This window comes from Siphateles boraxobius, unplaced genomic scaffold, assembly GCF_051911475.1.
Source record: "Siphateles boraxobius isolate OS27281-9 unplaced genomic scaffold, OSU_SipBor_1 21, whole genome shotgun sequence".
NCBI lineage: Eukaryota > Metazoa > Chordata > Actinopteri > Cypriniformes > Leuciscidae > Siphateles > Siphateles boraxobius.
Window position 1 is genome coordinate 2,135,385 of NW_027508822.1, and position 15,948 is coordinate 2,151,332.

General features: G+C 39.5%; 2 protein-coding genes across 2 annotated transcripts in view; one reads left to right on the top strand and one right to left on the bottom strand.

Moving 5' to 3' along the window:
- Positions 1 to 7,640, bottom strand: part of LOC143746064 (sucrase-isomaltase, intestinal-like) — a 50,283-nt gene extending 42,643 nt beyond the window's left edge. The window contains exons 1-7 of the mRNA XM_077237780.1: positions 7,613 to 7,640; positions 7,449 to 7,528; positions 3,580 to 3,659; positions 3,385 to 3,505; positions 3,137 to 3,246; positions 2,904 to 3,055; positions 871 to 1,042 (exon numbers count right to left, since the gene is read on the bottom strand). Of these exons, the coding sequence (XP_077093895.1) occupies positions 871 to 1,042; positions 2,904 to 3,055; positions 3,137 to 3,246; positions 3,385 to 3,505; positions 3,580 to 3,659; positions 7,449 to 7,506 (693 nt within the window). The 5' untranslated portion in view covers positions 7,507 to 7,528; positions 7,613 to 7,640. The remainder of the gene's footprint in view (positions 1 to 870; positions 1,043 to 2,903; positions 3,056 to 3,136; positions 3,247 to 3,384; positions 3,506 to 3,579; positions 3,660 to 7,448; positions 7,529 to 7,612) is intronic.
- Positions 1 to 15,948, top strand: part of LOC143746076 (uncharacterized) — a 189,292-nt gene that overhangs the window by 143,278 nt on the left and 30,066 nt on the right. The window lies entirely within an intron of this gene.

A 15,948-nucleotide genomic window follows, 5' to 3' on the forward strand; every position in this document is an offset into this window, starting at 1 on the left:
TAGAAACGCTGCAGCTCCGTTTTTCGTTTTGAATCTCCGGAGGGCGTTTTATTGTAGACGGGACAAAACGGAGGAGTTTAGAAACGATGACGTAGAAGGTCACGCTCGGCTCTATGATTGGGTGTCATCACCCATGACGTATCCTTCCCTGATTCGTCAGCCACCCATCACATGTCCCGTCACCGGAAGAAAACAAACAAAAACATCCTGGACTACGTAGCTGATGTTAGTGAGTGCAACATGGATAACGAATTACAAGCGTTACTGACTTTGATGTCTTTGTTAGCAGCTGTTGTGCAAGCAAATTCTGCATTTTACAATGCTATAACTGCCTACATGCGCCGGAGGCAAACTATTATTCGAGCGATCTATGACAATTCCCTTGTGCAGCGGCGGTCCATGAAAAGAAATCTCTGGTCTTCGACATTTTCTAATCTTTGCAGAGGTAGCTAACGTTACTTGCTTCCTCATCAAATCTGAGGAATAGTCCATCCGTTTCCTGTTTACACCGGCACGCGCATGCACAGTGTTGGAGAATGGTCACGTGATCCGAGTTTTCAGTCGTTTTAATGTGGACGGAGATCAATTCTAATACGCAGCTAAAACGCTGGTGTGGACGGAGATCGTTTTCGTTTTAATTCTCCGTTTTTAAACGAAAACGCAGTAGTGTGGACGGGGCCTGAGTTGTATGAACTTCTTTTATGATGCTTTTGTATCCTTTTTTGAAGCTTGACATCCTCAGTCCTTCAGAGTGGCCAGCAGATTCTTCAAAAATGCATCTAAAATGTTGTATTTCACTGAAGAATCTAAGTCATACATGTTTGGAATAGTGAAAATGTTTGTGATAATGATCTAAATGCTATGACTCACGCCGTTGGGAAAAGCATCTCTTGTGAAGATAGGCCAGGTCCTCCAGTTGGTGTCGTGGCGGAAGGTCTGATGGACATGCTCTCCGAGGCCATAGATATTGTGAGAAGGGAGTTTAGCCGAGATCTGAAGGTATTGATCATCAAAAACCAGCGGCCCAATGGTTGTGTCAAACCTGACCGAGCAAGAGAGGAAGTTTACTCACAGAATGTCATGAAATCTGTCAAGAACATATCCATTGACCCAAAAGATTGACAATGCACACCCAAACCGCATGAAAACATTAGAATAAATGACAATTATGGGTCATCAAAAATATTATCTTATGTAACCAAAGAAAAACAACTTCCTACTCTTGAAACCACAGCTAAACTAATAGCTAAGAATCATTTTGTAACGTATGCATCTTTTTATCTAAAAGTCTAAAACAGTATAAACAGCATTTTGATAAAAAATATGGCAAGTCGTTGTGTTCTTTGAAAATAAGGCCTATTTCTCACCGGGCAATCCTGCTATTGAAAGCTGTTTTAATACAAACAACATTCAGTAGAAATCAGTGTCTAATTCGGATCATTATTTTTATTTTTGATGTCCGTACAGTATAAGAACTGCTTTAAAAAATAAAATCAAGTGTTTTATTGCTTGCTATAGATATAGCTATTGATTATTTCCTTTGATAATGGCCATACATTTTAAAAAGATTAACAGTAAACTATTTTGTAAATTACTATTTTTAAATGGTAATTACAGTAATAGTCATAAAAGTTGAAATGGATGTCTTTGTTAAAACAATGTGTTTCTGTTGATATAATAATGTTGATCATTACATTAACATAATATTGAGAGTAATTTAAGCTAAAATTTCTGCGTAAATTGATTTGTAAAAAATAAGTTTTAGTAACTTTAACTTTTTGAAAAGTGGGCTGTGGATTTCTCGTTCCCAGCAAGCTTGGCCTGGATAAATGTTGAAATTAAATATTATTTTATGTATTTTAAAGTGAAAAGAAAGACGTGCTAGTGTGTTTGACATGTATAGGAGTTTCTATTATGTTGAAGGTTACTGTTGTGCTGAAGAGTAAACAGTATATTGACACTATATGAGCAATGTCTGTGGTAATGCCAATGCCAACAAGTATCTTACTATAATATTCTTAATATAATATAAGTACTTAAGTACTTAATATAATATATATTTATATAATAAAATAAGTTGGGGTGGTGATGGCGCAGTGGGTAAGACACATGCCTCTGGTGTGAGAGACCCGGGTTCGAATCCACTGTGAGACACCAATGTGTCCCTGAGCAAGACACTTAATCCCTAGTTGCTCCAGAGGCGTGCGACCTCTGAAATATAGCAACTGTAAGTCGCTTTGGATAAAAGCGTCAGATAAATGTAAATGTAAGTTACATTTAGCATGTGCTATGCTAGCTGTTGATGTTAACTGAAATAGATATGATTAACTGGTTCCAGGATCACAACTCAGTTATTTGACTTTTTTTTTGAGTAACCAACTTAAAAAAATGTGTTTATGCTACAAAGTACTCTCAGTTTGTTGGTTAAACATAATTTCATTAGAAAAAGTTTAATGCAAACTGTTGCATATGATTCTAATAAGCAGCGGTGCATTGGTTTCTTTAATATCTCGCTTATGTGACAGAAGCCACATGCATGAAGCAGACCTGATCGTGACTGTGACTTAAAAATGATCAAATTAGACTTAAACACGTGTAAGAACTAGGAATCAGGACTTACTCTTTCAGCAGAGCACAAACACACATGACGGCAGACAATAACAAAAGGAAACAAAGCTATTCCCATCAATATCGTGTAGACAAGCGAGGCAAAGACTGACTGTTTTACAAAAAGCTTGTTTGTTACTTCAGGCCGGATTGCCTCGTTCTGTCTTTTTGGTGCTGTTATTTCCCCTCGTTTAGTCAAAGAAACACTCTAAAATGATTCTGTGTTGTTAGCAATGGCTAAACTTCACAGAGAGTCAACCTATGCTCTGTGAAAAGGTGTAAAGCTCCCCACTCACAGGAGTTTCTCAGGAGAAGTTCTCCAAACTTTCAGTCCAAAGGGCTTCTGGATCAGCTCCAGTCTATATTTTAGGGGTCCGGTGGGAGGGAGGGAAGGCGCTTGCACATGCTCGTGAGGAACCTCAAACCTGGCTTGCTTCGTATCAGTGATCTGGTAGACAAAGAGAACATCGCACGCCATTATAGACGTCTTTACATTGACACCGTGCCTTACGTCGGTTTTTAAACAAACCTTAAATCGAAGACGGTTTTCTGTCTGCATTTCAGCGTAGAAGGTCAACTCTTTAATATCAGCTCCAAATAGAGACGGAGCATCCATTCGAGTCAGCGTGGCCTCAATATCTACAGCAAAACAAACATTTTCCATCAGGTCTTCCATGGCGAATTGTTTGCTCTACTTGATGCATTGGATAAAAACAAACTTTTCAAAGCGAGATGGAAAGCAGATTTGCACAACATCTTGTTTCAAGCTGAACTCACGTGTGCTGTCAGGCCTGCTTTCGCTGACCACGCTGTAGCCGTGGTTTTTGGAAAAGAAGCACCAGGGGACGCTAGCTTCACTCACGGGGCTCCAGCAGCAAGCTCTTTCCAAACACTTTTGCTGTAAGGACACACAATAGGATTAAACATGCTGGGAGTTTGTGTGGAATAAAGGCCATATCCACTGCAGTTTACCTCGGAAGCGTTGGGATCTGGGAAACAGTCCACTCTCTCGCCATGTGGGATGTTGGGACATTCTGGAACAATGTTTCGATCTGTGGATCGAGATACTTTAGTGAAACCCAGCTAGCAAAAAGTCGTTTATTAGACGTTGAATAGACGTAAATCTTCAACATCTAATTACGACTTTACAACGTTGAAAACAGGTAGAATCTTCAACGTCTAAATGGAATATGTAAAACTCTTTCAATTTATTTGAGATAATAATGAACATGGTTTGTTCGTTTGTTATTCTCTGTTATTTTAGCACGTATAACAGACTTATCCTGTCTTAGATTATCATTTGAAAACATGTGGTATCTTAGATGATCAGTTGAAATCACGTTGTAAACTAGTCCAAGGTGGACCGACTTATTTTCAACCAAATTTCAACGTTGAAAGACGATAATTGTTTACTGGGCTCACATTTCTCACTGTAAAATAAACTATTCCTCGGGAACTGGACAATATGTTTGCCCTTGGTTCACAACTTTTTTTTTTTAGGTAATACATGATGTCTACTATCTCTGTTAAAACATTAAACAAGTCATTCCTACAATAGGCTAATGGATAAAATATTGAACTCCCAATTGACCCTTCACAGGGAGTTTGATTGACAGGCAATCTGACCAATCATAATCCACCATCCGCCGAATCCGCCATTTTTGTCCGACAAAGCAGTCAGGAGAGTTAGTAGATTAACGTTGGAGGATTTGAACTTGAAAAACGGTGTGTACTGACATCTTTCCGTGGTTAAAACAACACTCCTTATGTTTATTCAGGTTTTATTTGATGCTATACATTAATACATATACATACATTATACAGAAGAGATGATCGGTTCACGAGCAGCTTTAACTGAGGCTCTACAGCGATCTGTCACGACACATTAAAGAGCCTCAAAACGGTATTTATCTTTAAAAAATGACTAAATTTGAAAGTTGAGACTTTGTTTCATATCAAAAGTAACCTGGTCTGTCCTGTCTGTTAGGGTGTTGTCAGTGTCCTCTCTGCTCCACAATGTATTTTTTCATTGTGTCGGACATAGCAACAGTAACTAAAGGGGGCGGGTCTTTGCGAACGGAATCATCACCCAATCACTTTGATCCGCCCACTCGTTCCCAATCACCTGATTATTGATTCGCTGCACCTGCACTCCCTCATCACCACTCACTACATATTCACATTTCACCTTCACCTAAGGCCACATTTACACATAGCCGGGTATTTAGAGAAACTAATATTTCCCCCCCCCCCTCCGTTTTCAATAAAAACATCGTGCACACAACATCGTTTTCAAAAAAGTTGTAATTTACATCAACCCGCATAAATACGCCGTCGAACGCCATCATCACTATGAAAAACTGGGCGCTCACATGACGTTAAGCATTTTCTGGCGAATAATGTGACGTTTGAGAACCTAAAACCCCGTTTCTCCCAGTTGACACGGCAACACATAACCGGCGTTAACAGAAATCTCCACTTTGGCTGGAGTTTTTAAAAATAATCGTTTTCTGTGATTAAAAACAGGTTTTTCGTGTAAATGAGAGGCCAAAACGCAGGGAAATAACTGCGTCTTCCCTTCGTGTAAACGAGGCATCAGCGTCTGGTCTCGTCTATGCTTTACGACGTACAGACTACTTACCAGAATACCTACCTGTGTATACTGCCCTTGATCGTCTGTCTCGCCAGTCATCGCAGCTCTTCACCATCTGCACAGAAACCCAACATCAGTCTACAGTCGGCTAAGTCATCATCTACAATCTTCAGTCACCATCGCCTGGTTCCCGCTGTTGTCTCTACCCTCTGCTTACAATAAAACCTGTTTTCTATAACTGACCTGTCTGTTCCCTTCTGTATTATGACACTAATATTGTAAAGATGGAAATAATATTCGTTATTTTGGCTACACTTTATTTTGATCGTCCACTTTAGACATTCTACTAACTATAAGTAACTTTTCAACTACCGGTACATGTCAACTAACTGTCATTAGAGTATTAGTAGACTGTAGTAGACTGTCACTAGACTGTAGGTTATGATTGATTAGGTGTTAGGGTTAGTAGAATAGGTTGACTTGTAGTTGCCAAGTTACTTATAGTCAGTAGAATGTCTAAAGTGGACTATCGAAATATAATTTTTATTTTGTCACAGCATCACAATTAATTGAACATAGTTTTTTTTTTTTTTTTTACAATATAAATTATTATAATTTATTGTTATATTTTGAACTGCTATCCTATTCTTCTCTTTTAGCACTCTGTTAAACATTAAACCGGTCATTCCTACTATACTGGATACATAATTAAACAAAATCTTGTAAAAACGGAATCTTGTAAACCTTGTAAAAACGGAAATCATACTGATTGTTTTTCTTGTCACAATATCACAATTAAGTAAAGATAAGGTGAATTTCAAACTATTTAAATTATTTGATTTGAGTAGATGTTATTTGTCTTCTATATCTACAGTACATGACTACTAAGAAACTTCTAAACTGCACAAAAAAAAAATTCTTACTCCATAGTTTTGTCTTGTTTTACCGTACAAATATCTCAGCAATTTTTAATCAGTTTACTTAAATTTATTCTTACAAAAAATTACAATTTTTAACTACTGTCTCTTTAAACAGTTGTGTTTCCATCAGAAAATATAAATAATAAAATAGCAGTTGGTTCATGTAAGTCTCGTGTTGAACTTCCTCCATGAATCTTTCCAGAATCCAGACGTGAGGCACAAGATCAAGGTCTTTATGTCCTGGGTTATTTTCGAGTTGTGCGCGGGACACGGCACAGCACTCCAGCACGGCTGTTTCCACTGATCCCCAAAGGCCTGTTAGTAGAAGTAATAACATGCGATCCAGCTTCTCCATCTTCATGGTTGTCCTGATGCGGAACAGAGACACGAAGCCCGCCAGGAGGAATGAAGTGTCGATGAACAGCGGTGCCGGGACGAACACGTCCACGCTATTGAAGTCCACGAAGCAGACGTCACTGAGAACATCTCCATCCACTTCACCCACCGCCAGGATGCGGATGGTCTTGATGGCTGCCACTGCACGCGATACGAGATGGAAATATTGCGAATTTGCACCAATGGCCTCGTGACCCCATTTCATCCTGGCCGCGAGGAACCAAGTGAGCGCTAGGATGACCCACCAGATGGAGCTGAACATGCTTGAAGACCTATAACACCATGAACAGGATGGTGTGATCTTCCTTTTTGGTGCCTTGAACCACCGTCCTGAACTCATTATCGAACTGCTCATTGCAAACCACCTTGTCCTCCAGCAGGAATCCGGCGATATAAGTGCATGTCAAACTAAATAAGTCAGGACGGTGAATAAAGAGTGCGCGCAGCACATAAAATAACAAATCCAAAACCAAATTTACGCAAACTTATGCTCGTCCTCACTGAACTGGAGCTTTTTATTATTATAGATATAGTCAAATTGGTCAGCTTCGCATAAATCACATTTGCATAGGTAATGTAAACATATGGTAGGCTATACAATAAATTCTGAAGAATTAACATCACCGTCAAATGTTCACACCACACTTCTTTAATTGAATACAAGGAACAATAGCTATACTACTACTAATAATAATAATAATAAATATATACTACAGATTAACATACATTTGTTGATGTATTTTGTTGTAAAATAATAATATAAATACATTCATAAAAATCAATAGCTTTAGCTGATTTAGGGATATAATTGTTGTTGTCTTAATATTATCATAATAATTAAGAGACAAACTCAGGTTTACGTTAGTGCACATAGATCATCACATCATCATAAAATAACAGTTATGATGTTAAATGTGGAATAATGCTCTTACCTGAAGCACTCAAAGCTATGAGAAGACAGAGAGACAGAGAGACAGTCCAGACCGCCATTGTTTCTCTGAATACTGAAACTCTGCATAGAATTTAAAAAATAGAATTATACGTAAATAATTATTACAAAGTTGAAATGGTTCAATTATGTATTTGTGACACACACCAGTTCAGTAGATCAATGTCAGTGTCTGAATATTGTGTTGTGGAGCCCTGGTTTATCTATTTATATACTGGAGGAGAGTGTGTTTATCAGCACCTGCTCATGTTCTCACATCCTGTTATAAAACCACTATTATGGTGTGAATTAATCCTGTTTTATGTGTGTTTTTGGCATGTAAAGCTATTTTTCATCTATTAAGTAGTGTAATTTTGTAATTGCATCAGTGTACATGTTTTATGTACATGGTATATGTATTTCTCACACACTTCATTAGATGCTCTTCGGAATCGTGCTGAAGAACATGATCATCAGTTTTATACAAACTTCTGGAGGTTGAGCACTTTGTTACACTTTCATTACAAGAAAAGTGAGAAAACCCATATGAATTCTGAGATTCATGCTGATTTTTCAATTTTATTTTCAGTCAGTTTTATCTGGATAATATAATTTGCAATAAAAATGTTGAATTAAATTTGAAAGAATGCATTATATATTTAATTAAATCAACACAATTGTTACATTTAAAGCTGGAACTGTAATTTCTGTGACACTAACCTGTTGTTTAAGCATTTTTACAAATGTGATAGCATTGTGTAAACAGCATGTGATCAACATTACCTTGAACATTTATTTTTGTATTTATTTTCCCTAAGCTCAAGAGACTTAGTTGTGATTCTAATATATCAGAAAAAGAGTCTAAGGTGAGAATGTGGTGAAAGGAGCATTTTGTCTTGCTGTAATCTCTTTCAAGACTTCATTATATTCATATTTTATTGCTCAGAGGTTGCTCTTTTTAAGCTCAGGAGACTTGGTTGTGATTCTCAAATATCTCTCATTTTAGTAAAAAAATAAGCTTCTTTAGGAGAAATAAAAGTAGCCACAACTGAGACAAAGTTCTTAGAGAAATGAGTCCAACATAAGAATGGGCTTTTGAGAAACATGGGAGACCTCTTTATTGTCTTGATAAATTTCTATTATATTTGTTTATGCCATTGGGGTTTTCTACCTTTAATGGACGGAACAGTAGGAGAAGAGACAGGAAACGGTGGGAACAGGAGCAGGAAGTTTAGCTTTAGCTGGGACTGGGAGGATGCGGTTTGCAGGATGAATTTGCTTTGTAAAGTTTTGATTTGTCTTCTAACTTTTAGAGGATACAAACATGACACCACCAGAGCCTTAAGGAGAAAATCAGAGCACAGTGTGTGATGTTCTTGAGATCTCTTCTGAAACTGTAGAGGAGACAAATGTGAGAGTTTTAGAGTTTTTCAAGTGAAAGTCTCCATTGATGTTAATGCAATTCAGAAAAATATTAAGTTTCATATTATAATATAAAAACAAGTTTTGTAAATTAAATTATTATTATTATTGTACTGAAGCAAACCCTGAGGTTTCTTGGATTCTGTATTAGTTGAACTGTAGAAAATTATAAATGCATAAAAATATAAACGCATAAAATTATTGGTACACGGACCATTGTAATGCATCTCAATATTGTGAGTGTGGTGAAATATATGATGGAAATTGGCTAGCAACTTCGCCAAGCAAATACCAAGAAATAGGTTGCAGCAGTTTGTCTTTCGACTATACTTGCAAAATCCGATGAACCCTCCAATAATCATGCAGAAGCTCATAGTCCAGCCCCATAATCACATAATCGCAGATTTATCCAATGACCGTCTAGTTTCGAAGCACTGAAAAAAAACTGTTCAAAGCAGCCCCATTGAAGTCAACGGACGCTGGGCTTCAACAGGGAAATGCACTGTGACGCTATTGGGAATGAATGAGAAAAATATCGAGTCCACTGACCTGCTATAGCTGATTCTGAATGAACTCATCTTCGAGATGAACGTGTTCTAACACATTTTTTGTCAATAAAATGTTAACACAATAGTACATATTTGACCATTCATTTTTGCACATTATAGGGGAAGCCGAACTTCCCTGGCAGTCTTAAAGAAATCCCCACTCATAGATATCCAGATGTACCCAGAAAAGATCTCAACTGGCTTACATTTTGTGTTCTGGGTTTTCCACACACATCCTCCACTTTCCTGGGATCAGGTATAATTCCTTCAGATGGTGCTAGTGTGAAGGATCACTTATCTTTGTTCAGTTCAAGTCCTCTTTTTTAATCTTTCAAATACTGCTCTTGTCAGGGTTGGGCTGGAAAATAGAGTCGGATCCAAATGAAAACAAGTTTATTGAATAATAATTCAGTAAATTGAGAGACAGAGTCCAGAGTCCAAAGTCAGCAGAGTGGCCGTGCAGTAGTACAGGGTAGCGCAGGGACGCAGTGGGCAACGATCCTCCTTGACTCCTCAGTGATGAACAGGGATCCAGAAACAGAAATCTACGGGAAATCACGAAGATGAAAATCCAGGGACATGAACAGGAACAGGACTGAACACCAACAAAACCCCAACAATCTGACAACAAGGGATGGAAATCACAGGCATTAAATATCCGTGGGTGAACGTTGGGAGAGAACCACTCATACCCCCACCTCTGACGCGTCGACCTCCACCACAAACTGACGTGAAGGATCAGGGGTGATGAAAATGGTAGGTGAAACAAAGCGGCTCTTGAGGTTGGAAATGCAGCTTCAGCTGCACCAGACCACCTGAACGTCATTTTGGTGGAAGTCAAGGCAGTCAGGAGCGGCTAGGTGGCTGAAATTGCAAATGAAATCCCGGTAAAAATTGGCAAACCCCAGAAACCTCTGTAGGGCCTTACGGGAATCCGGGGTTGGCCAATCCACCACAGCCTTAACCTTGACGGGATCCATGCGCACTCCCTCGGAGGAGATGTTATAACCCAGAAATGGAACCGACAGTGTGTGGAAAGCACATTTATCCGCCTTGACAAAAGCCCATTCTCTAGCAGCCTCTGGAGCACTTGCCTGACGTGCTGAACATGTTCCTGGAGAGAAGAGGAAAATATCAATACGTCATCCAGGTAGACATATGAACTAATCTACCATATCTCTCAGCATGTTATTAATGAGTGCCTGGAAAACTGCAGGGGAGTTGCCCCCTGGGAGTATTAAAGGCGGTTTTCCACTCATCCCCCACCCTTATGCGAACCAAATGATATGCATTGCATAAGTCCAGTTTTGTGAAGACGGATGCACCTTGCAACCACTCAAAGGCTGAAGACATCAACGGCAAAGAAAAAATATTCTTTACCGCGATGTTGTTAAGCCCTCCGTAGTCAAAGCATCTTTCAACCATCCTTCTTCCCAACAAAAAAGAACCCCCCCCCCCCGCTGGAGAAGAGGACAGATGGATGAACCCGGCTGCCAGAGAATCAGAAATGTATCTCCATGGCCTCCCTCTCTGGAGCAGAAAGTGAGTATAACTTGCCTTTATGCGGAGACGTACCTGGCAGTAGATCTATAGCACAGTCATAGGGACGATATGGAGGAAGAGAAGCCGCCCTGGACTTACTGAACAGTTCCTTCAGGTTGAGATACTTCTCAGACAACTGCCGGGCTTGGTCTTTTACTGGGCACTCTGCCAGGAAATGTCCAGCTCCACCACTGTACAAGCATAGTTCTCTCGCTGTCCACCATTCTCTCTCCTCCCCGGAAAGCTGAGCGCTACCTACCTGCATGGGTTCATGATCGAATGAATGGCTGACCGCATTCTTGGTACTGTTCGTAGAGTACTCGGAGGGTTGAGGACCCAGAGACTGACATGTCCGTTGATCTTGACGTTGAAGACGCGCAACGCCAACTCAGTTAATCCATCCAGACTAGTGGGAAGCTCCAGATGGAAGATCTCTTTCTGAATGCGATCACCCAGCCCATGCAGGAACATGTCCCACTGCACCTCCTCGTTCCATTTGCACTCAGCCGCAGATGTCCGGAATTCGATCGAATAATCAGAGACAGGTCTGTTGTTCTGACGGAGTTCGGCGAGCACACGGACCGTCTTGTGACCCGCCACCGTGTGATCAAAGACCCGCCTCATCTCCTCAGAGAGTGTATGGAACGAGGAGCAGCAAGGATGTTGATTCTCCCACACCACCGTTCCCCATTGAGCCGCGCGCCCAGACAACAACGTTATTTCAAAGGCCACCTTAGACTGTTCGGTGGCAAATGTCTGTGGCTGGAGAGAAAAGAACAGAGAACATTTAGTTGAAAATGCTCTGCAATAGTTGGGCTCACCCATGTAGTCTGGCGTGGGTAGGCGCGGCTCGTGATGACGATCGGTGTTAGTAGGAGAAGGGGGAACTTTGCGGTGGGGCTTTCACAGTGGGAATTGTCAGTTGATGAAGTTGGTTGGTGAGCTCGGACACCTGCGCCACCAAGACTTGTACTGCATGACCTGTGCCCGCCATCTGCTCTTCTTGACGATCGATGCGTGAATTATTGCGTGATAGAAATTCCTTCAGACTTTCGCTGAATCCATGATGTTGGTCAGATCGTTCTGTCAGGGTTGGGCTGGAAAATAGAGTCGGATCCAAATGCTAGTGAAAATAAGTTTATTGAATAATAATTCTGTAAAGTGAGAGACAGAGTCGCCGTGCAGTGGTACAGGGTAGCGCAGGGACGCAATGGGCAACGATCCTCCGTGACTCCTCAGTAACGAACAGGGATCCAGAAACAGAAATCCACAGGAAAACATGAAGACGAAAATCCAGGGACATGAACATGAACAGGAACAGGAACAGGAACAGGACTGAACACGATTGACAACAAGGGAATGGCAATCCAAGGCATTAAATAGCTGAGCTAGATGAGCCACAGCTGGCGCTGAAGTGATCAGACAATTAGCAGACACACCCAAAAGCAGTCACACACACACACAGGACAGAGAATGAGTCACTGAATCCATGAACCGTGACAGCTCTCAATCTTTCCTCCAGCTTACTGTCAGTGTCAGCATACACTACTACATCATCCATGTACCATACTACCCCTGGTAATCCACAAAGTATGGAGTCCGTTGCATTTTGATAAGCCCTTGTGCACTAGAAAGGCCAAAATGAACTTTTTGGAAAAAGTATACTCTCTATGTGTGATGAAGTTTGTCAGATTTCTTGACTACTCTGCTAAATCAACCTGACAAAATCCTTTCCTGGTATCCAATTTAGCGAATACTTTTGGATATTGCATTGCTTGAAGGATGCTATTAACTGTAGGGACTGGATGTCTTTCACGAATGACTGCTTTATTGACCTCTCTTAACTCAACACACAGTCTCACCTCTGTAGTGTCTTTCTTTAGTATCAGTAAGAGGTTGGAGATCCATTCTGCACCTTCATTGACCTCCTCAATAATTCCTTCTTCAATCATCTTATCAAACTCTTGATTGACAGCTTCAATCATGTAATATGAAACTCATCTTAGTCCTTGTGCCACAGGTGATATTTTCTCATCGACACTGCCTGGGAAATTTTCCACTTTGTTCACAGACAACACCTGTTAGACTCCCAGTTTAAAACATGCATTCCTCCCCAGGAGTGGTTTTACCGTCATTTAATCACATAGATGGTGTCTTTTAGGGTTCTGTCTTTATATGTTTTATATATATTTTTAAGGCATGTTTTTATAAAGGCATGTTAAACTAGCATCAAAGGAACCTATGTATTTAAAGGGAGAATCGGCAAAAAAATCTAATGTTCATCTGGCACAGAGTGATGCCTTTCTGTGCGAAGATAGTCTTGTACCGTTGCTCACTGATTCATTTTTTCTACTGCCTTTATCCACTATCATTTTAATTATATGGCTTTGCACTTTTACAGTCTCTTTACCTTCTGAGTCGAACTCCTCTGAATCATCTGAATCGGACTCATGCACAGTTCCTATTTTTCTCTTTAAATCCTGGCTTGTCTCTCTTTTTATCACTTTTCTGATCTGCTTCTTTTTTCTACAAGTCCTTGCAAAGTGTAGGATTTTTGTTTTGTTTTTACAATACAGGCATTTTGGTGTCTTTGCTCTGCATTCATTTGAATGGTGCGTGGCAAGCCTGCATCTGTGACATTTCTTATCTTTGTCTGCACGCGATTCTTTACTGTTTACTCTGTCTTTTTGCATGTGTTCGCTGCGTGCGAGTGTGCTTTTTAGTGAAATGCACTTGACTGCTCCGACAGCAAAAAAGAAGTATACTTCTTCTAAGAACTATAGTTAATTTTACGAAGTAATGTTCAAGTATATTTTTTAGTATACTTTATGTAGTTAGGATACTAATGCCAATGTACTAGTAGTAAACTTGTAAGTGTACTATTTAAATACTGCTTGGGCACAGCATTTTTACTATATAAAAAGTATATATAAAAGTGTACTGTAAGTGTAGAACTGTACTATTAACAGTGGTAAACTTTAAGTGCACAACTTGTTCTCAACTACGTTTCTCAATTGTACTGCATCTATGCTACAATTGAACATAAGTATACTAGTAGTTTACTATTTGAAAGTTGCAGGCTGTAAGAATGACAGACTCTAGTTGTTGAAATAGGTACTGCAGTCCAAATTCAAAATATCAGAGATCGTTGTTTCCCCGTCTCCTCGGCCTAGAGACTCACACGGGTCGTCAGTTTGAGGACAAGCAACAGAACGAGCGCAATTGAAAATGAAAGCCGTGGAAACTTACACACTGTAAGTTGATTTGATTGATTTATCTGCGTTTTAGTATGCTTTTGTTCATAGAGATGTTTAGATGGATACTGAGGATTTTTAGTTTGGGTAGAATCTGCAATCTCTGACTCAGTTTGTTTGCACAGTGTATCCTGCTATCTGGCATCCCAGGGTGTGGAAATACTATTGGCTGAACTTGCAGTGGGTGGAGTCACACAGACCAAAACAAAAACCGACTGACTATAAATAATAAGTAAAATAACTGGCTGTAGAAGTGTTTTTCAAAGAAACGAGTATGTGAACTCAGCATGTTTTCTAAATATCTGCAAAAATATGATGCTATTTTTATGCTTTAGTAGAGTGAAAAAGTTACATGGAGCACCTTTAAAGGTACAATATGTAGGATTTTTGCAGTAAAATATTCAAAAACCACTAGGCCAATGTTATATATTTTGTTTAGTTGATTACTTACAATATTCCAAATGTTTCCAACTATTTGTAAATCGTGAAAAATAGCGATTTTAACCAAGGAAACAGGGCTTGTGAGCAGGGGTGAGGAGTCGCCAGTCAATGGCGTCATATCCGCGTTAGCCCCGGTTTCCCCTCATACTTTCATAGTAACCATGGCGACAGACCTTGACAACTGGAACATGCCCGTTATGCCTAGAAGGACGCTCACGCTGTTGTTGTTGTTTTGTTCAAACATTATGGACAAGCAGACTTTGAGACAAAAAGAGGACTAAAACGAAGATCAACATGTTGCGAGATGCCGAGAGCTCCACGTCCGCGACTAACTTCGACTTGACAGAGACGCGAGTGTTGCATGTTACTTTAGACAGGTGAGCAAATGTACAAAAAACAAATCAATGTTATTTAGTTCAACATGATGAAATGTTAGAATATGATCTGTATGTTATTCTAATGTTGATCTAGCTTACTTAGTCTCATACAGCCAACAAACAACCTAACTAACAACATTCAACACACTCAAATGCCGTTTATTGTGATAGTGTAACTGTTAGAGCGAGTGAAACAGCATTGCGTTACCTCAAGTTTAATTCGCAAATAAACTTATCTGTGTGAGTATTAATTCAGCACTTGCGTGTAGTTCGGTACAATAAAATGTACTTATTCCTTTATATCCGCGGGACTCGCGTTGTGTGTGGCGCTGGTATACGTCTAGCAATCGCGCCCTGCTTCACACCACAGTCATGTTAAAAACATCAATGTATTCAATCATCCATAAAATATCCACCAGCTTGACGACAAGATCCATAATTCCGCTTAATGCTTTGCGTCATCAATATACGCCTTTGTTATTGTAAGAGGTTAGCTACCCCTGCTGGCGAAAAATCCTACATATTGTACCTTTAATACTAGTAATGCATTTTTTTTAGTTTATGAAAGTACACTTTGAAGTATACTCTCAGTAAACTAATATATACTAAAAAATACTGGAAGTTTTCCTTAAGTGAACATAACATCATACTTATAGTTTACTATTTATATATTTTTTTGCACTTTAAGTATACTATGTTCCTGGATTCAGAACGATGATCAAAACACAGATGGAGTAGATCGAGTCCATCAAAATCCCCAAAGTTTCACAACTCTCATTCTTGTGAGAACTCATACACAGTGAGTACTCCTGAAAAATAAGTATAATAAAGTTAAGAAGAATGATGATGCGACGGCTTTCATTTCGGCTTTTCATGTTTCGTTGCATATTTGTACATTCAGGAAATATTACCATTTGAAA